This window comes from Microcebus murinus, chromosome 10 (assembly GCF_040939455.1).
Source record: "Microcebus murinus isolate Inina chromosome 10, M.murinus_Inina_mat1.0, whole genome shotgun sequence".
NCBI classification, from domain to species: Eukaryota; Metazoa; Chordata; class Mammalia; order Primates; family Cheirogaleidae; genus Microcebus; species Microcebus murinus.
This window is the reverse complement of record NC_134113.1, coordinates 42,953,366-42,976,704: the sequence shown is the minus strand read 5'-3', so window position 1 is coordinate 42,976,704 and position 23,339 is coordinate 42,953,366. Positions and strand designations below refer to the sequence as shown.

Genomic DNA, 23,339 nt, shown 5'->3' with positions numbered 1-23,339 from the left:
AAAATAAAACACAACAAAAAAGATACAGAAAAGATGATCACATCTTTGTATATATAAAAAGAATAATAGAGGGGATAGAAATTGTTTTTTTCACTGGTTGGTACAAATAAACAAGAAATAACAGCCTATGTTTTGCTGAGTAAAATATAGGAAGTATATTATTTCTGTAGATGATTTATTATTTGAAAATGTCCATATTAAAACACTATTGAGGTTGTATAGTTAACTATACAGATATCATAATATGGCATTATGAGGTTTCCTCTAAGTAAGAATTTAACCTGATATTAAATACGTGTCCAAAATAATGCATTATTTAAAAAATACTATTAAAGGGCACAATTTAAAGCTTTAAGCCAATTTGGAGTCAAGATTTAAAGTATTTAATGTAAAGAATTACTCAACAAATAGTGATATCCATTTCCTAACATATAAATTGAAGAGTCTACTTGAAAACAATAATCAACAAAACAATGCAGCATCTTGCACATAATAAATGTTTATTAAATTGAAAAGAATTGGAAATTCATTTCAAATTTGAATAAAAATTAAGACCATTCTATAATAAAAATAATAAGAAGAGAAGCATCTCTAGTTTACAACACACATAATATATAAGCTTCACTATTCATTTAATTAATTATAATGTTACTAATATTCTCTTTAATTATGATCATAATAAAAACTATATTTACTTTATTGTTTATAATACTTCTGGCAGTGACTTAGTGTTTTTTGTGTACAATGTCATCATTTTAATTTTCATTTTTAACAATGAAAAATTCCAAATTTACAAAGGTTATGCACTTTACCAAGATTATATAACAATAGATGGCGGAGCTGGGCTTCTACATCCCGCATCCCTGCCCCCAATCCTATTGCATGTGGTTCTATAGTATATCAAATTATTCTATATCAATAATATACATTTGTTCAAAAGTAGTAAAAAAAAAAAAACATAAACGAAAACCAGCCAACAGTCCTCAAGTACTGTCTGCAGTGAGTATAAGCAACAATTTTATGCTCAGGCGGCTATGTGGCATAAACAGTGGATTTTGAACCTGAACGTGCATCAGAATCCCCAAGTGGACTTGTTAATACACAGTTTGTTAGGCTCCACCACTAGAATTTCTGATTTAGTAGGTAGAGTGAGGCTCAAGAATTTGTATTTATAGCAATTTCCCAGGTAATGCTGATGCTGTTGGCCCAGGGACCACACTTTGGGAACCACTGGCATTAGGGAAAGGTTACTATCTTCAGAGTTGGAGACATTTGTGATCAAACTGAAGCTGTTCCGATAAATAACCTTGGGAAAGTCTCTTTGTTTCCTCATCTGAAAAATGGCAATCATATTAGCAAGCGCATAGGTCTTGAGAGTTAGGTAAAAGAATACCTGTATAATACTTACCCTCATAGGAAATCATAAAACACTAGTCATCTTCAGAGTTGCCCTCTACTTGTTTTGATGTCCTCTGTGTAATAGGTGGTGTGAATTATAATGGGGGCAGTAGGGACAGTAGGGACAATAACATTTATTGTATGCCTTCAATGTTAGGCCTGCCCTTTATGAGTTTTGAGGCTTATAAGGATGTGACCTGTAACATAAAACAGAAAGCAAAAACTATAGAGATTCTCAGTTAGGAGCAAGAGGATGTTTGCCCTTTTCTCTCTACTCTAAGAAATATTGCTCTTCTTGGCCTCCAGGCAAATATTATTTTTTCCTCCTTACACTTCTTAATCAGTTGCTATTTATGGCACTTGTTCCTTCCTCAGTCATAGCTCATTTTATCTCATAATGTAGACAGCTCCAGATAAACCCTTTTCCTTTATGTCTGATCCTTGTGTATCAGTTTTTGCTTTTCTTATGTAAGAACATAAAGGTGGAGGGACAAAGGCTCTGTCCACTACGGTCTGTGTACATCTAGTTCAGAAACTTCATGTTTTCATTCTTCAAAACATGGAGGCTAACTTACTATGTTTGCAAGTTCTCATTCTATTCTCTTAGTTCTTTACACCACTTTTTCTATTCTTCTTACTATAAATTGTTCCATTCCACATTTTCATAAGCTAAAGCCAGAACTGTCATTGTAGTGCTCAGTTACCATCAAAGGCATTTTGCAAACCAGTGAACACAGCAGAGAGTTTGTATGGAGTAGTGAAAAGGAAAGGACTTCCCAGCCCTCCAGTGAACTGGAGGCAGGAATTAGGTTGTCCTTTGTCATTAAACAGATGTGGATTTAGACAAAGTAGTTAACTTCTCAGAATCTCAATCATATTTTTAAAGTGAAGAGATTGACACCAAAACTCTAGCACTTATATCAACACTACAGTCTAAAATTTCACACTCACTATATTTGAAGATAAATCATATAATTTCCCCCCAAATGGGAATAATTTGAGTTCTCTTTTGATTAGTCAAAGGTTATATGTTAATTCATTCAAGAATTCAATAAACACTTATCGAGAAACTCCTGTGTATTGGGCACTGTGTTAGACACTTGGAATGCAGCATTCATTCATTCAACTAATGCTAGCCCCTGTTACTTTCCAGGTGTTAAAATACGTGGTTCCTGCCCTTGTATGCCCTAAAGTCTGATGGGGTGGTGGGGAGGTAAGAGGAAGATAGAAGTTGTTCAAAATAGTTGTGCAAAACTAAAAATGAAACTTAGATAAATGTAACAAAGGAGAGATGTGTGATGTTCTTAGAGACTCTTACATAGGAATTTGATCAGCACACGATCAGGAAAAACATCCAGCCCTGAAAGCTGGTAGTGGAAATGAAAAGAAGTGGAGATATTTGAGCATTACTGAGGAGGAAAGAGTGACAGGAGTTAATGATTGCATTGTTGGGTAAGAGAATGAAAGGCATTAAAGACAATTCTCTAGAATAATCCAATAGGGCTCAAACTTTATGCACATATTAAAATAATATGTTTAAGTTTATATCTAAAATTCTCTGTCATACATTTAAATAATTGCAAGGATTTAACTTCCAGCATACTGTTAATAGACATTTTAAAACAATATCCTTTTAAGCCCTCTAAATGTATCTGGTGAAATTTAAACACTATAGCTATTTTTTACTTACCATTAGCCATTTTAAAATATGATGGTTTTATTTAATAATCACAGATTTTATATCATTCTTTTTTCTTCCCCAAATTTGTATTCTAAAATATTTTTGCTTGAAAATCTTTTATGAATTACTCTATCATATCTTTCTATTAAAAAATACATACACATACACATATATATGAAAGAAAATCATTTTTCATGTCATCACAAAACCTTATGTTAATTTTTCTATACTTAGTTATTATAATTGTTAGCTTGAAAAATAATTTTCAAACACATAAATAAAAATTGTTAAATATAAAAGTAAAAAAAAGATGAGCACTTTTTTCAATTAGTTTATATATTCATGGTTAATAAGTAATATCATTACTTACCTAATATCATTACCTAATATCATTACCTAAGTAATATCAATACTTACCTAATATTACTTATTACTAGAATGAGAAAAGTTTCACTATAAATTTTATTTCTCTTTTTATGTTAAAGTTCTGAGAAGAATTATATATATAAATAAGTAAATGAGAATAGGAGGTGTTTTGTTCTATCAATGTGACACAATTCTTCACAATCTTTCCAAGTTTTGTGCCAAATATCACATAGTTATCTATTACCAAAAATTTTTAATTATCACCTGACAATATGATTAAGCCTTTCATCAAATTTTATGGAAGCAAAGAATTTAAAAATTCAAAAACTCATTTTCTAAACATCAACACCAATATTTAGAATTTTCTCTTTGCTACTGCAGTATATTGCATCCTTAGAAGGTGTAAGATGAGTGAGAAATATGCTTTTCTCCTGGAAAGTGGGAGAAAATAGAAAGGTATTATGAATAGTATCCATGTGAAAGTTTAGAATTTGGAAATTGATTTCCATAACACTACTTATGTGTTAAGTACTCCTTGGAAAGTCTTCCTTTACTTACAGAGGAATGAACTCCTCATTTGAACACCACTGCATTAATGTGTGGGTAGAAATTGAAAGAATGATAATTAGATGAGATTGCCCCAGCAGAGAATATATATCAGGGAGGAGTTCCAGACCAGGAATTGAAAATTCACAGCATCGAGTAGCTGGGTATAATCCAGACATGAACTATGGCCCTTGAACTTTAACATGTCCAGGGTATTCTAAAGTTATTTTATTTCTTCTATCAATTTTTATAAAATATTATATTTTTATAAAATGCATTTATTTATTTTTATAAAATATTCTATAAATAAAAATATAAGATATTTTTATTAATCATGTCCCCTAAAAATCCAAATACTTTTACCTTTCTATTTAAAGATATAGATGCATCTATAGGTATAGATATGTAAGATGGTATATTTCCTAAGGATTTATACCTAGTATTTATTTGTGTAGATGTCCCCAAGAACTTTATACAATTCTTAATTTTATTTTTACTCATTTGCCCCTAAAATATACAGCTATTTGCACTCTATTTTGTATTATAAAATAATTTATATCTTAGTTTTAAAGTAGTTTTCATGGTTTTCTTACATGTGTTTAAATATTTTACTTGAAGTCCTATCTTACTAGTTAGCTAATGTTAATTTTACCAATCAATTTAGGTATCTCTTTACCTCCTATTTTCACCTGGCATAGAAACTGCTTTTTTTCATCAGAATATCAAAAATTTATTTAACTTTAAGTGTTTAAGAAGGATGCTTTAAAAAATAGCTATATTCTCAGTGGATTACGTTAAGTAGCTTAAAACTGACTGAGCTATATTTTTAGTCATTCATATTTTTTTGCAAATGAAGTACTACAACATCCTACACTGCAATTTTGTTTGGCTAGTTTCCTATTTTGCACTTTGCATATCATGGAACACTGCTGATAGAGAGCTTCACACATCCTTGTTATTTCACCCTGTGTGCAAATTCTTCCGTAAACATTGTTCATAACAGGCTCATTGAGGTGAGAGGAACAAATATAGTAAAAAACCTACTTGAGTATTTGTAATGCTGATTTTAAAAGTATTTTTAGCTAGTTTTTCCCAATGCAGAACTTGAGAGCCCCCCTCCTTTTTTTTATTTTATTTTACAACATATACTTATTTAAAAAAAAAAAAAAAACTTCAGAGATAATCACTTTCCTTCCCTCACTTTTCTGGACTGAGAATTTTGTATTTAAGTAAGTGTGGCTGGTCACTTTGTTATGAATTGTTACCAGCATCTTAGAGTTTGGTCCTGAGCATCTTTAAAGCAGAAAATAGTATAGGAACCTCTGGCATTCACAAAAATGAAAATTATTGTCACCGTTGAAACTTTATGATCAGTTTATTCTTCTGTAGTTCTTTACTGCTAAACAATATAATCTTTAATACACTGTATCCCTGATTGTGACAGCTATAGTGTTTAGGGACAGGTTCATCAGTCTACATGTGAGTAATGGGATATCTGGTTAATAGTCAACTTGCTTTTTAACTTTAAGCTCTATTTCTAAAATAAAATATTATGTCATCTTTCTTCCATAGTTATGGTTTTACTTATTATAATCAGCATTGGTTCACATTCAGATATGAAATGTACCCTGAGTCTCTATCTTGTCTCAGGTATGAGAGATCAAATGGAGAGCCAAAGAACATAGGGTAGACCAGTGCTAATCAGATGATATGCAAATAAAGAGATATTTTAACTTCGATGAGAATCTAGAGGGGAGGTGAAAAGGACAATTTCACCTGTTAATGAGGTTGACTTTCCTGCACAGTGACAACAGAACTGAGGTCTACAGGAAAGACACATGTTCATTTGGCTAAGAAGGAAAGGAAGTGTTAAGTGCAAGCAACAGTGGGTAAAAATAGTCTTTCCCCTCAACATCCTTTTTCAAGATTAAATTCTTGGTACTTTCCAAAAGTTTAGTTGATCAAGGAGAATATGTACTGACACAAGAACATCCTTTAAAAGTTTGGTAAGATAATATTTTTTATTTAATCAGTTTTTGTTTTTGTTTTCTGAGAGGAGTAAAAATCCCAGTTAGTTGATTATGCTTCTTCATCAAGGCTTTAGGAGATCTTTATTCTAAGATTAGAGTACTTTATCAAACAAGTGTTTTGGAAAAGCTATGTAGAACAGAAATAATATATGAATGGTAGTGAACGAGCTTGCTATTTGAATTAATTCTATTATAAATTTCTTTGTCAAACTGAAAATCTTTTCTTAGCCATTGGTCACTACCTGGCTTATCATTGGTATAAGTTTAGGTTTTCATATATTACAATTACTTAAATAGTGTCTACACCTAAATATAGAAGAAGAATTTTTATTCCTCTTTTCCCTGAATTCCTCTGGAATCACACTAGAAGTACTACTTAATTTCTTTGCCAGTTAGAGAATTCAATATATGCTAACACAATTCAGTCCATCAAGGGATATTAGACCAAATGATTTACTTGAAGGACTAATCTGGTTGTATTTTTAACTTACTTTTTGGTATAGCAGGGGTTTTAATTGCCCATAGAACTAATATAATTCTAGTTAGTGCATATTCCTATTTATTTTCTTATAGTCATATTTAGTTTTTAATCTAAATGCATTAACAATTTTATATTTTGAATTAAAATGCAGAAATAATCATACTCATGTTTTCCTTTTCCCAAAACTTTGATGTTTTCCCTGACATTTTAAATTATAAAAGATTATATTAGTAGCCATGCTCAGAGGCACATAGTCAATAGTATTTTTTCAAGATATTTTAATTTTTATAGAAGTATGCTTTTTGAAGGTGACTTGATTTAATTTCTTTTTCTTTGCAGCACCCCTACTTCTGCCAGTAATAATTTACTTATTGCCCTGGTATTGTTTGCCTAATATTATACTGATTTCAGGCATAATACTATTGAACTTTTGTGTCATCTATCAAGAAATATGCCTATTGATTAGTTATATAATAGCTCTATTTTAACAGCCTGTTTATCATAGTATGAGTGCTAAGTGAATATAGATTTATACGGGTGACTCAGGGAACAATGCTGATTATACTTATAATAGTAATCATTATTATTTACTAAGACAGAGCTGAATAACCAACACAAATATCTGCAGCCTCCAAAACAATCTTACTCACAATGAGTTGATTATGCTGACAGATTCAGATACATTGTTTATAGGGTTCATTGCAATGACTGTCAACCACTATGAAGGAGAGATTTCCTCCACATATTCCCAAAGTAGTATAAGCATTTCCATGACCACTGAGAAGAGTCCTTCAACAACTCCAACATTTCCTTTTTGCTTAATTTTTCTCCTTGTAACTAAGGCTTTGGACTGATTCTATATATGTATTTCAATCTATCTCAAAATAAAAATGAAATAATTCATGTTAGTCTTCTTTCTAATGATAGAGTGATAATATTTAACATTGTGATAATTATGATTAAATGTTTTATAAGCATCAAATATTGTTTTACGATATAGATCTTAAAATATCTAAAAATAAAATTAGAACTTTGATGGCTTGTAAGTTCTTGGCAATAACAGCAAAATTAAAAGCACATACACATGCTATCATGAGTCAAATAGTGGCCTCTAAAAGATACCTTCAAATCCTGACCCCTACCTGTGAGTGTGATCTTATTTAAAAATAGGGTCTTTAAGAATGCAATTAAGGATCTTGAGATGAACTCATCCTAGATTTAGGTAGAGCCCTAGATCCAATAATGAGTGCCCTTATAAACATAGAAAAGAAAACACAGAGAGACACAGATGTATCTTCACCACATAAAGATGAAGGTAGAGATTGGAGTGATGCAGCTACAAGCCAAGGAACACCAAGGATTGCTGGAGCCAACAGAAGCTAGGAAAGAGGCATGGAATAGATTTTCCCATAGGGTCTCCAGTAGAAACCAACCATGCTAACTTTTTGACTTTGAACTGCTGCCATCAGACAGACCTGTAGGAGAATAAATTTCTGTTACTTCAAGCCACCAAGTTTATGGTAATTGGTTATGGCAGCCCTAGGAAAGTAATACACATATCTTCGGTCTCTGCCTTATATTCAAACCTTGGTTTATAATCAGTATTTTGAATTGTTTTCTTTGTTTTCTTGTTTGACGGAATATAAAGGAGATATTGCAACTTAAATTTTTAACTTTAACGAACTTCATCCTACCCTTACTTCTTAAGATTTTCATCAAGGAGAATAAGTATTTTAAAAAGTACTGAGAAGGCAGTCCTTCTTGTAACTCATAAAATTCAGATAAAATTATAATCATCAACCAACATAATAGTATTTTTTAAATTATGTAGGGCTAAAAATACAGGAGAGTGGTCCATGACATGAAATAGAATAATATAGAGATATTTCCCTAAAAGTCATAGCAAAAAGCCTATACTCATTTTTCAGGATCCTTCACTTCTAAATATTTAGAGTTTCATTTGTTTCTTTCTAATAATTTGAAATTCTTTTTATAATTATAAAAGCAGATAAAAAAATTAAAGTTACTTCTATTTAATTTTCATATATACATAAACTTTCCCTATTTTATCTCGAAGTAATACAGTACAGGCATTCAGTGTACACAGTTTTCTCATTCTCTGTAGACATAAGTAATGCTATAACCAGTACTTGCCAGTTACATTATATATGCATATATATGTTTCAAATATTTCAATTATTTCACAAAATAATGAACAATATCAATTCTTTTAAAATATGTTTTTCTTATAGCTCACTATGTGAAATTATTATAGAGTTATAGCTCACTATGTGAAATGTTCCTTTTTACCTAATTTATAAATTTTTCTTCTACTCGTGCCATTCTCCTTTTTTCTGGTACCTAGGTTGTTTTGTTTTGTTTTCACTTTTCTATTATTTCCTATAACAGAGTTAAATTCTTCATAACTATTCTAATTCAGTATCCTTTATTAAATTTGATTAAATGAATCATTATTCCATAAAACATACACATATGAGATTAATCATGTATTTCACTGATTTTTCATATAAAAATAACATGAGAGTCAAAGTATATTTCAGTAAAGCCATAAAACATATCAGATTTGATGTGAATAAGAATATTTCTCTATTTTTAAAAAGTACAACATTTTCTTACATAGTGAATCTATCAGTTAAAACTATTAAAGCCCAGAGCATTATATGTGGGGCAATATACATACACACACACATACAAATGACAAAGTTTGTTTTGGCTAAAATAAAATCTATTTTTGATTGGGGACCTTTCAAGTGAGAAGAATGCATTATTCATCACCTACTCAAGATAGCTTAATGGTTATGCAAAAAAAATTAACTGAATTACAATAGTCAATTTTTCCCACACTGAAGAATCAGCCTTGTTAACCCCAGTGACCTTGACAGTGTATTAGAGATGAAGGTAAACCACATTTGTACTGATCCCTCACATTTACGGAAGTAGCACTTTGATGGATACAATAAGCCTGTATAATTTTTCAACCTTTGTATGAAGAATACAAAAGATGATGACTTGCTATAAATTATTCCTGGGCAACAAATGGTATTTGTCCAAGTAGAGCTCAGTATAATCCAGTGGAGTTTTCATTGACACTCAGACCTGGGTTATGATTTGAATGAGAACAGTGTTTATGTATTTGCTATTGTAACTAATGTGTCATTCCCATCATTTATCTTTCATTTTAACAGTTAAGCTAAAGTACTGATTCCTAATTATTTTGATGCAGACAACATCATTAATTTTTGTTTATATATTTAGACTTCATGTCATAGCAGGCACTTAGATTTACAGTGCCCTGACCAGAGCTGAGCGAACAAGAAGCTTAAATATTCATAGTCAGGATAGAGCAGATGAGTTGAAAAGCCATGGATAATAGGCAGGCGATTATCAGGAAACAATTTATCTCATCTTTAACACAGGCATCTATAAATAGGGCAATTTATCAGCCATTTCACAACTTCTACTACAACTGTATACCTCTTAAGTTTTAAATTATGTTATACTCTTAGAGCTATTTATATAGCAGCCTGCTGCTCACTGTTTTAGAGTGAGTCAACATAGATATCTTAATTTTTTTATCTTTAATATAAAGCATTTTTTAAGCTCTTATGGGTATAATTGATTCTGGATGTATCACAAGAAAGTCATGAGGATCTAAGTTTTGAAATGTTAGATATTGGTGTTCTAGGCTTTTCGGTAGGATATGTTTAAAATCCAAGCCAAAGAAAAATTTTAGACAAGTTACAAATTCTCCTCTAATTATTTGCTTTTTCCCCCTTTACCTTTTAGTAGGTCTTTGTCATTCACACTGAATTTTTTTGGCTGTCTGTACCTTACTCATTTGTGTTCTACCTTTCTACCTTTTCTATAATGTCTCCTTTTTGACCTCTTCTTTTTAATGTTATCTGGGTCACTCAGTTTCTTATGTTTTTGTGCTTTAGCAATTATATTTTATAAAGCAGTTTTATAACCCAGATATTTAACCTTCATCGTTCATTTTCCTGACTATCCAGTTTTATGCCTACTGGAAATAATAGCTACTTTGTATATGGGACTTAAACTTTTAAAAAGTAATTTTATATATATTATTTCAACTTAGATAAAGTGAATGTCCCTTTCAAAGTACATTCACTTTCATTTTAAAGCAATTTAAAAGAAGTGCAGTTATCTTAAAACATAATCTTTTGATATATTCAGGATGTTAAGAGTTAAAATGGTTCCCTGCTCCCCTGCCAGCAATTCTTTTTTCTTTCATATAGAAAGAGCAGCATATGCCTCTTTGCAAACATGCAAAATTAAAATATAAGATGTTTTGTGCATCATTTTACAACACATTCAGATAATTTTGAATACATTTGTTCTATTCTCCATCAGGTTTCTCCAAAGCTATTCTTTTGAGGTCCAAAGGGCTGTGCAGTCTGTTTTACAACTGCCTTTTCCTTTGTTCCAAGGTTGAGTATTCCTTTTTGTTATACTTAAGGTTCAGTGGAAATGAACAAACGCCGTTTGGGCACAAGTTAAAGAACTCCCTAGAAACAGAGCATCCCTAGCTGTGGCATGAAATGTGCCCGGTGAACAACAGTGCGGCCAGTGACCTTTGGACCGGGCACTGGCTAAGCGTTTCACATGGGATTCCGTTCCCCCTTTGTTAACTAAAGGCATTGAAGAGATACCTAGAAACAATATTCCTTCCGGTTGGCAGGGTTTTTTTTATGGATTCAGTGGCATCACATTTGATTGACAAGCATGCCAGTAAAGTTATTTGAGATTATAAAAGTGTAATTTATTGTAATGCCTTAAAATAGAGATACAACATCAGTCATGTTTTTAAATAAATTACTCCTTCACTTTCATTGAGATGGTTTAAAAATTTTACTGCTGCCTTTTAAAAATATTCCATTACTTATTTGGGAAAGACCGGTTGTTACTTCATCATCATAATAATAGCGATAAAAAATAATGAGGAGGAGGAGAGTCATTACCACATCTTGAGACAATTAGGTATATCTCCTGAGCTGGATATACACATTGTATAGATAAAGCCCCTGTTGAGCCTTTGCTATATATGCATCAGGCACTGTACTAAGCCCAAGACAAACATCTCATTTAATCATTTTAACAGCCCTATGAGGAATTATTATCCCCATTTTCCAGATGAGGAAACTGATACTTACATGCAAAACGTCACTCATTCCTTTTAACAGCTTTAAGTTCTATTCAAGATGGTGTTCTTAGCAGCAAACAAGAGGCTAAAAAATGAGAATAGATAGAGATGTGGGTAGGGGACACTATGAACAAGGTCAACCTTTGTAAATGCAGGCTATTTTTCGGTTTGATATCTTAAAGTCACAGATTGCCTGTCCTGAAAGAGGTTAAAAGTGCAAGCATTTATAAGGCAAAACAAGATTTGGAATGTTGGCAAGGAACCCTCCACCAAAGCCTTTATTTTCAGTTAGAGTGGCTAAACTATTTTCAAATGAATGAATTATAAATTAATTAAAGTTAATTAATTAAATGTTAGGCTTCACTCTATATCAGTAGCATATGTGGTGGCCACTGATAGAAAGAGATGCTCTTAAAGAGGCTAGTGGTTTCAGAAATGTTTTTCATTGTCTTTGAAAATAATTGAAGCCACATTTCAATGTTAATAAACACTAATGAAAAGAATCTTGTACTAACAGCAAGAAGGGACTTTAGAACTCATGTGCTTTAGCCTTGTCCAATTAGGATAAAAAATAAAGCCCGAAGCAATGACCTTGACTTGCCCAGACCTAGAGGCAGTTACTGGCCAAATTGGGTCTACTAAAAACCTGCTTAGAAATAGACTCATGTGATGATTAAGGATCAAAATTTACATTTTAAAATAGTAGGCTTTTTTTTTCCTTTGGTAAGTATTATCTTCCTCTGGGAGATATTTTAAATTTATCAACAGAATTATTTCCACATATTATTCAATAGCATTTTTATATATCAGATATATTTTATTCTAATAGTAACAGAATTTCATCTTTAAAAATGTAATTATGCATTTATTTCCAAAATAATTGTAAAGTTATTAAGTTATTAAATTTTAAATATGAGAATTAACAAAAAAGATTAGTTAGCTATAATGACCAAACCCTGAGGCAAATGTTGTTAATATTTTCTTGTTTGTCCTTTCAGTCTTTATTTCCTAAGAACATAATGTATTACGTTATTTTTTAAATGTAACACAATGGTAGTATTCGTAATATACATTTACATATGCATTATACTCTATTTTTATATCGTTAAATATTAATCTATGATATAATTCTCATTTACTATTTGTAACTTAAAGTAGTCCCTTATTGTTACTGTTTTGGATGAGTTCAGGGTATTTTTGTTTTTATTTTTAGAGACAGGGTCTCGCTATGTTGGCCACACTGATTTCAAACTTGACCTCAAGCAATCCTCCCACCTCAGCATCTGGGATTACAAGAGATGTTCTACCTTAAAAAATAATACAACGATGAAAACTTTTATAGCAACATCTTCAGAAATTTTCTTAATTACTTATCTTAATTTATCCATCTACTGAGCAATTTTCCATTTAATAACAAAGTATCAATTTACCATGATTTCATTTCATTCCACCATTGGTACCATTGGTATGGACTGAATGCTTGTTTCCCTCCAAAATTTGTATGTTGAAATTCTAATCCCCAATGATAGTATTAGGATGTTGGGTTTTGGGAGCCAATTAAGTTGTGAGGGTGAGATCCTCACTAATGAGATTAAAGCTTTTATAAAAGAGACCCCAGAGATCTTTTTAGCCCTGTTTCTGCCACGTGAGGAAACAAGAAGTCAGCAGTCAATAGCCTGGAAGAAGACCCTCACCAGAACCTGACCATGTTGTCTCCCTGGTCTCAGACTTATTGCCTCCAAAACTGTGAGAAATACATTTCTGTTGTTTATAAACATCCCAGTCTGTGGCACTTTGTTATTACAGTCCAAACTAAGAAAACCATTATTATTATTTACTGAAATTAATTTTTCCTGAAAGATGCCTCTCTTTATTTTTCCACTTAATTTTTTAACTTTTACCTCCAAAGCATTGGCATTTTTAGGCATTTGCTTTTAGCAAGATCAAATAATAATTAAATATATCACTGAAATATGAAAATAAATTATTTCAAAATGATAAACTGAACTTCTGTGCTTTCAAAAGTTTTATCATACAAATGATCTCTGTTATAATTCTATTTGAAGTGAGAATGGAATATAAAGTATAATACAAGTTACGCTAATTAGGTAATAATTTCTACAATGTTACTACCCTACAAAGATAAAGGCATTTTATTTTGGCTAAGCATTATCTCATTCATCTTGTAGCTAGGAGAGACTAGCTCAATGTCCGTGTCTACCATACCTAAAGAAAAACAAACACAGTCTTTCTTCCTAGATGATAAAATTCCATTAAAAGATTTACTTCTGAAGCAGCAATTAAAGAGAAATGACTGTGGGGATATTCACATTCTTATAAACAATTTTCACATTCACTAGAAGGGCCCTGTCTCCTGGTAATCCTGATGTCAAGAGTCTCACAGGACTCATTTGTACTACTCATAACTATGGGTTCTATGGAGTTTCTTTTTAGCTCATGCTTTATAAACAAGTGAGCTTTTTCATTTGTTCCTAATGACTTTGGTTTATACAAAGAGATCTTAAACTGTCCCCAGAGCAATCAGTTTGCTGAAATGTTATTAGAACATCTTTACATTTTTAGCAACAAAAGGGGGTTTCATTAACAATGGAAGTCATGGAGAACTGAGGGCCTTTGGCATGTTCAGTGTTTACCAATCTTGTTTTATTTTTAGGGATGAATAAAAATAATCTTGTGAACTTTACATTGATATTTGTTTATCTGGTGGTTGGGTAAGAAAGATGAGTTGATGGAGTGGGAAGAGATACTAGAAAAAAATCATAGTAGCATTCTTGGGCTAATCAGCTCTGTCTTTGCTCTTCTAAAGAACCACATGAACTTATGCAATTGCACTTCCTAGCATCGGCTAATAGAGCCATTTCTGTCCTGATATGCTGGGGATTATTTTTCAATGAACCATCAGCAGACTTTTGATTATATATGTAAATATATATGCTTTATTTTCATATTATCAAATTTGATGCACCTGCTATCCACAAAGGCATGGCTACTGACAAGACTAAAATTGGAATAGCAGTTACTTTTAAAGCATATCCAAATTATGGCTTCTTTCTCTTGGTTTGTGGCTGCAGATACATATGCAGAACCTGTCCGTGTTCTAGACAGCTTTGCCTTCAAAGGCTTCCTCTGCCCAGGACTTATCTTGGATTCCTTCAGGGTGGTCTGTCTGTCATTTTATCCAACACTTCATTGCTGGGAGTCCTTTTGAGATTTCTTCTTCTTGCTTGCCATACAAGCAGCTCCTTAAATGTTCCTAACTTTTCAGTCGCCCAGAGGCTGTATTTTAACAAGTTTCTCTTCAATGCTGGTGAGCAGAATGAATAGTTATTGTTGTAAATCCAGTATTTCCAACACCAAATATTTCTCAAAGATGACTGATTCAAATCTGGATTTAAAAGAAGGAATTAAAAAAGTAGTTAGAGGTTACATCTCTGGCCAATTCAACCCTCAGAGAATTTTATGTTGGATGCACTGGAATTACTCTGCAGGTCATTGGTTAGGCCCAGAGCTTGGCAATGGCACCCTCTGAAAAGATATAAAATTTTTAAAGTGATGTCAACAAGATGGTGGAATAGGAAGCTCTACTTTCCTTACACCCATAAACACACCTATTCAGCAACAATATATGGACAAATTTGTTTCTGAGAAATCTAGAAACTAATCAAAAGTTTCCAGCACCACTAGGGGATGTGAACCCAGACTCATCAAAGCCAGAGAGTGATCGAGGACACACACTCACCAGAATCTCTACAGCCTGGCACAGAGTTATATGACCAGGAAGAGATGCCCTAGCTCCCAGCTTTGCTCAGGGGAAAGAAGAGGTTGGTTTTGCATAAAGTACCCCAACATTTTCAAAAGAGCTCGCCAGACAACTAGCTTCTGTCTTGCCTGTCCTGGAGCTCTGAAGGATCTGGAACAGCCTAGTTATCTGAGAGAGAATATAGATAGTGGCTTGAGCTAAGAGACTCCATAGTTTTTCCTCTTGCTCAGCACAGGAGTGTCCAAAAAATCCCAGTTCACGGCTAGGGAGTGAGAAAGATTTGATCTGTGCATCCTGTGCTCCAACTTTTCTGGCTGTGCCCAAAGAATGAGCAACTGCTTTACCAATCTTGGAGCTCTGACAGGTCTGCCACAGTCTAGCCACCTGGGACTACTACTAGGGAAGTTGAGGCAGGAGGATTTCTTGGTCCCAGTAGTTTGAAGTTACAGTGAGCTATGATATGCACTCTATCCTGGGTGGCAGGGTGAGACCCTATCTCAAAATTAAAAAAAAAAAAAAAAAAAAGATTTGTATACTAAAAACTAAAAACATTGTTGAAAGAAATAATAGAAGGCACAAATGGAAAAAATCCCATGTTCATGGACTGGAAGAATTAATATTTGTAAAATGTTAATATTACCCAAAGTCATCTACAGATTCAATGAAATCCCTGTCAGAAACCCAATGACATTTTTTAATGAAATAGAAAAAAGATTTCTACAATTCATATGGAACCACAAAAGACCATGAAAAGCAAAATCAATCTTGAGAAAGAAGAATGATGCTAGAGGCATCACACTTCCTGATTTTAAAATATGTTACAGAGCTACAGTAGTCAAAATAGTATTGTACTGGCATAAAGACAGATGTATAGATCAATGGAACAAAATAGAGAGCCCACATATAAGTCCACACATATATGGTCAATTGCTCTTCTTCAATCATGGTGTCAAATACACACAATAGGGAAAGGATCGTCTTTTCAACAAACAGTGCTGGGAACACTGGATATTCACACCCAAAAGAAAAAATGAAATTGGACCCTTGTATTACAACATACACAAAAATCAACTCAAAAGGATTTGAAGATTTAAATGTAGGATCTGAAACTGTAAACTTCTAAAAGAAAACATAGGGGGAAACTTTATGACATTGGTCTTGGCAATGATTTCATGGATATGACATCAGAAGCACAGGCAATGTAAGGAAAAATAAACAGTAGAGCTACATCAAACTAAAAAGCTTCTGTACAGCAAAAGGAACTATCAACAGAGTGAAAAGACAACCTACAGAATGGGAGAAAATATTTGCAAACCATACATTAAGATAAGGGGTCAATCTCCAAAGTATACAAGAAACTCTTTCAACACAATAACTAAAAACTATTAATCTGATTTTTTAAAGGGAGTAAGGAATTGAAAAGATATTTGTCCACAGAAGATATAGAAATGGCTGACAATTATAAGAAAAAAATCACTAATCATCAGGAAAATGCAAATTGAGACCACAATGAGATATCACCTTATGTTTCAGGTTGGCTATTTTCAAAACAACAGAACACAAGTGTTGCAGAGGATATGGTAAAATTAGACCCCTTGCAAACTACTGGTAGGAATGTAAAATGGTGCAGCTGCTATAGTAATCAGTGTGGCGATTTCTCAAAATATAAAAAATAGAATTATCATATGATCCAGCAATCCAATTTGTGCATATTTATCCAAAAGATAAATCAAGAAATCAAGATATCAAAGACATATTAGCGCTCCCCTATTCATTGCAGCACTATTCACAGTAACCAGTGGAAACAAACTAAATGTTCATGAACAGATGGATGGGTAAAGAAAATATGGTACATATATACAATGAAATACTATTCCTTTTTAAAAAAGAAATTGTGCGACATGGACAACATTGATGATCCTGGAGGGCATTATACTAAGTGAAATAAGCTAGTCACAGAAAGACAAATACTTTCTGATTTCACATATATGAAATTTCTAAAATTGTCAAATTCATAACATTAAAGAGTGGAATTGTGGTTGGTAGGGGCTGGAGGGAGGGGAAAATAGGGACTCACTAATTACAAATAGGGCATAAAGTATCAGTTAAACAAGATGAATAATCTCTAAAGATCTGCTGTACAACATTTTACCTATAGTTGACAATAATGTATTATACACTAAAATTTTGTTAAGAGGGTAGAACTCATGTTAGGTGTTCTTACCACAATAAAATGAAATTTAAAGAAAAAAATGACACAAAAAGGATTGACTACTTTTTACTTAAAATTTTTATTGTTTTTACTTTCTATCATGTAGTGGTTTATTGAGCAAGAGAAAGCAGTATTCAGTGATAATAATCTAATAATTACTACTAACAGAAACCAGTATGTCTTGTTTTTATGGTCATTAGCCTTCTTTAAGCTGAGAAAAATAGAAAAGATTTTCATGTATAGATCATTCTCAACTTACAATACAGTTTTTATAGTACAAAATATCCTAAGAATGGAGCTCCCTATGCTGCAAAAAGTTGATAATAAAGATATTCAAATGCAGATATAAATAATTGTAATAATATAGATACTATTATGTGTGCTAAATACAATGAGATGTGTAAACTGGAACACAGTATTGCACAAAAAGTTATTTTCTATCTCTAATGCCTCAGTAACCAGTGTCCAGGGCTTTGGACTGGACAAAGCATTTTATTCATTTGTATATGTGTCTTATATTGTTCAGTATCAGCCAATAGCACCTACTGGATAACAACTATTAATATATAGACTTTTACTGGTGACTATACTATGTGGCACTCAAGTATTTTGCAGGCATCATAGTTTAATATCTGCTGCTACATTTTTCCTTTATATTTCTGTGTGCCTTTTTTGCTTGAAACTGTTGATACTGGAGACTGGTTCTATAGGTGATAATAAACCTAACTTAACAGACTCTATCCTTATATTCTTTTTGATATATTAATAGCTTAATAATTTCCCTTAGAAAGTAATCTGTTACTATCATACCTAATATTATAAAAATGTGCATTGATCGATAAGTTAGTAATTTTAGTAGATATTTTATTGTTTTTTTTCTTACAAGTTTTTATATCAATCTCTTGGCCAAAGTCATGCAATAATTCAATGTTGTGTTCTGTAACCTATAATATTTGGAGGAAAAGACTTGTCTTTTATAACTGTTGATTTAGAGAAAGACAAGATCTCTTAAATTTCTTGTTGAAATAGGTAAAGATGGAGGCATCTTTGTAATCTTACATTGTCTCTACCAGGATTGAGCACACTCTTCAAAATGTTGTGGCAATGCATTGCTTTCCTTACTGATTTTAGGTATGCCCTGTGGCAATCTGGTCATAAACACAGCAGGGAAAAAAACATGTCACCAATCATTGGGAAAACTTTTATTGGTACTTTTTATAGGGGATCTAGGGCAAGATGGAAGACAGAAGAAAGATATGATGCTCTTTAATGGTTCATTCTATGTCTGTGTTCCTTTTGTTTCTTTAAAAACCAACCAAATGAACAAAATTCTTGTTTGCTGATACCACAAAGAAAAATGGCTTGAGTTAGCAAAGTTAAAGTAACGTTTCCCCAAATACTTTAATTATTTGTAGGAAAACATGGAATGCTATATATTTAGCCTTTCCTGGGAACTGTGAATTTTGTATGATATGTCTTAACAATTCTACACATTTGGTATAATATCATAATACCCTGATCGTAGTCCTTAGCCATTTAACAAAATGAGATTCAGATCATCTTACTGGTAGTTGCTGAGACACTTCCTCCTGTTTGCCAAATATTCCTTTGACCATTGGAAGTATTTTAATCATTGAGGTCCAAAAATCTTTTAAAGCCATTATTTCTTTTTGTTATCCATAGAAAGCAGTTTGTAATTATTAACCCCATTCAAATTATAAATGAAAAATTTAATAGTAGACTAATGACAATTGCAAAAAGCAGAATTACATTTTTAAACTTTTTCATAGTATTGGAGCATTCTTTCATAAATACATTTTAAAAAGTCAGTAAATGTGGAGTATACACTGAAATTTAAAGGAATAATATTTAGTAAAAATATTGCTATGTCAAAATCGACATGAAAATTTACAATTGATGAATAACCAGGCCTAATAAATTGACTTATGGTTGCTCACTATAATATTAATACTGCATTTTGGAGTCAAAGTCAAATATTAGTATATTTTAATAGTCATTTTTAGAAACATGGGGAAAAGATCTTTTTGGCTTCTCATAATTTGCTACTTATGTTTTATTATCTGTTTATCATCTGTATTTATGATCTTCTAGGTTTCAAAATTTGGAAAGTATTTCAGGAAATTATACTTTTATAAAAAGTTACCAAAGAATGTAGTAGAAAATGTTTCTGTTTTATCCAAACCAGTGTTTTCTTGTTATTCTTGGGTCTACCAATTATGATAGCAAAATCTTTGGAGATTAAGTCTATTAGTGTTGGTGAAAATAAAAATTATCTTCTTTTTATTGGTTTGCGAATCTTTTGTTTTACTGTTTTTATATAAACAAAGTTTCAACATGGAAACACAAATTACATTCAAAACAACCTTTGAATAAAGGCATTATTTTATTCAGTCAGTCAACCATATATTTGAATATTATTACTATAGAGTATCATTCTCTTTTAGGTAAAATCGAATTAACAAAATTATCTTTTTAAAAACTGACTGTAGTATAGCAACATCCGTCTTTATTTTCAATACTATGAAGCTTTTGATTAACAGAAAACCACCATGGGTTGCTTCTTTAGAATACCACTAAATGTTAGAGACATCGTCTACTGTACAGGAGTGTCACTACTGGATGAGGACGTCTGGGAATTCATATGGATGAAATTCCACTCTACCACAGCAATTTCTGAGAAGAAAATATTATTGGAGGCCTTAACTTGCAGTGATGACAGAAATTTACTAAATAGGTAGGCCAATTCATTTTCTAAATTTATTTGTGCAATGTAAGTATTCCCTGTTAATCAAATTGCTCTGAAGTTGCTTTTGTTTTCTTGATTATATGTTAGTTATCTTAAAATATATCTTCCTACAGATAAGACTGCCATGCTAGCATGACTAAAGAGAGATTATATCTTAATGACTAATTATTTTATATGATTTATATACATATGTAAGAAAATATTTCATTATAAGATGAAGTGTTTGCTATAAAGAATTTGCATTATCGGATCAGAATTATGATTTCTCCATCCACAAGATTTTTAGAGTTGAATTAATCTATTTAATTAAAATACTATGAGTTTGATCCTCTTTTATGAACAGAAATTTGTTCTATTGATAAATTTATAATAGTAAAGTTTGCACTGAACTACTCCTTTGAAGAATATGACAAACTAGATCATATAATTCTAGTAAGATTATAAAAATGTTTAAGTTATTAGACTAAACACTTCTCCACAATTCTATTCTTATAGGCTTCTAAATCTGTCACTGAATTCTGAGGTGGTTCTGGATCAAGATGCAATCGATGTCATAATCCATGTAGCTCGAAATCCACATGGCCGAGACCTTGCCTGGAAGTTTTTCAGAGATAAATGGAAGATATTAAATACCAGGTAGAAATAATAATTTAATCATTCATACATGAGTGAGTAAATTAAAGCTGACATATGAGGAATAAAGGGCCAACTTTTGTGTTACATCTAAGATATGTACAATAAGATTAGATTTTAAAATATTCAACCAAGATGGGCTTGCCACTCCTGTGAAACTAAGAATTATTTTAATGATTCTATAACATTATTCATGCATTAAAGATTGATTTCCTTAATTAATTATATGTGGAAATGTGGAAAATGCAAAAGATTTAGCCAAGCAACTTTTCTGGAGAATGTATCAAACTGTGCAATGTTGAACAAATCATATCATAATTTCTCTATAGATTGAACATGTTATAGAAAAATAATTTATAAATCATGTACAAAGGTATTATAACAAGAAAACTTTAATTACTTCTGTAGAATTGTTTTAAATTTTTTTTAAATATGAATATCATAAAACACCTATAATAAAACCATAATGTAGAGAAGGAACATTAATCATTTGAATCAATGCATGTTTCCAGTTGCAGTAAAATTTATTCCCAGGACATCTTGTTTCATGCTGAGAATTCTTTAGCCTCAATTTTAAAAAATATTTCATTATGTATTTAAATATATTATAATACATGCTAATTTATTACTCTGATAATCTCTAAGGTCTTTTAAAATTAAATTTATTATACAGCATGTAGATGCTTCATGTTTTTCTCTACCTTAAATGTTCCTGGACAGTAAGCAGACCTACTGTTCTTTCTCTTAAAAGCTGATATATAAACTTTATTATTTTAAGCACACCTTTATCAGTTGCCCTGGTATGATGAGTTTAATTGGAATGGATTACCATATCAAAACACATTTCTATCTACAGACATTTCATTGTCAAAAAGCACTGATATTCTTATGAGATATATTGACTTTTTTTTATATTTTCAGTTCAGAAATTAGAATAATTGGAATATTAGAGCTTGCTTTGTTATGGATCTGAGTGAATAGTCATACACTTAAGGTAAAATTAATGTATATAAGCATTTCACTTAAAAATTTCAAATATCTAGCAATACACAGTTTCTTTCAAGAGTGGTGTTGTAGTTCAGAGTTCAATGCAATGCATATATAGGCATATATTATTTATTGCCTTACAAAAAATGTTTTCTTCTTGGTATGCCTATTTTATCTCACTGAGAGTTTATGATCTCTATCCAAAAGGCAGGAAGGTTAAGGTTTCAGGTTATCTACAAATATGATAGTGTTTATCTTGAGAAATAGGAGCATCTTCATCTGCTCCTATTCCTCTGTTAATCCTTGAACATCAGAGTTCATGGGGGCTCTGTCCAAGGTACTATTTTCTGCCCACTCTGTAGGTTCTTCCTGATTTTAGTTGTCATCTACTCTCATGGTTTCAATCTCTCCCAAGTCTATGTCTCTAACTGAGACATCTCACCTAAGCTTCACCCCATGATAGACAATTGCCCATGGAGCTCCTCTTTTGGAGTATGCCTGAAAAGCTAAATCCATGATTTTCCCCTTGTCCTCTTTCTCAGTAAATTTGTGATCTGACTGATCACTCAAACCAAACACCTAGAAGTCTACATAGGCTTCTCCTTTTCTCTGGCTATATATAATATTTAGCCTTGAGGTCTTGTCGATTTATTAATTCCTAAATATTTCTTGAATTCATCCTTACTTTTCCTGCTACCCCTTCTCTACTGCAGGTTCTCAACTCTTGCTAGTACCTTACAATAGCCTTTGTCTTTCTGCATCTATAATTATACTTACCACTACACACATACACATTAGACCCTTCCCTTTGTTCCAAGAATCTTTCTGAAAAGCAGATGTGTTTTCCCTGTTGTAAAACTTTTAATGTTTCTGTGTCACACTTACAATCTAAGCTACTTAATATGTTCTCTGCATAACTCCTCAGTCTCTTGTTCTTCTATCCCCTGCCTCACAAATTATGACCTCTTAATATCAAACTGCTTAAAGTTGTCTGCACATACCATGTCATTTCACACCTCTTTGTCTTTGTTTATGTTGGTCCTCTGCCTAAAATTACTTTCTTTCCTGCTGTTCAGAACTTCTTCATACTCAATCTAGATGCCATTATCTCCTGGAAGCCATTTTCAAGACCCCACAGCTAAAAAGACCTTCTCTGAGCACTTTGTGTAATTTTATCATCACTGCATTTAGCCACATTAAATGAAAATTATCTGTTTATATGCCTAGCTCTTCAACTGGACAATAGAATACCTTTAAGGAAGGGATTGTGCCTTA

The 23,339-nt window shown here is 32.1% G+C and overlaps 1 protein-coding gene across 1 annotated transcript in view; it reads left to right on the top strand.

The window, feature by feature from the left end:
• Positions 1-23,339, top strand: part of TRHDE (thyrotropin releasing hormone degrading enzyme) — a 385,264-nt gene that overhangs the window by 350,711 nt on the left and 11,214 nt on the right. The window contains exons 16-17 of the mRNA XM_012738835.2: positions 20,265-20,432; positions 20,940-21,080. Of these exons, the coding sequence (XP_012594289.2) occupies positions 20,265-20,432; positions 20,940-21,080 (309 nt within the window). The remainder of the gene's footprint in view (positions 1-20,264; positions 20,433-20,939; positions 21,081-23,339) is intronic.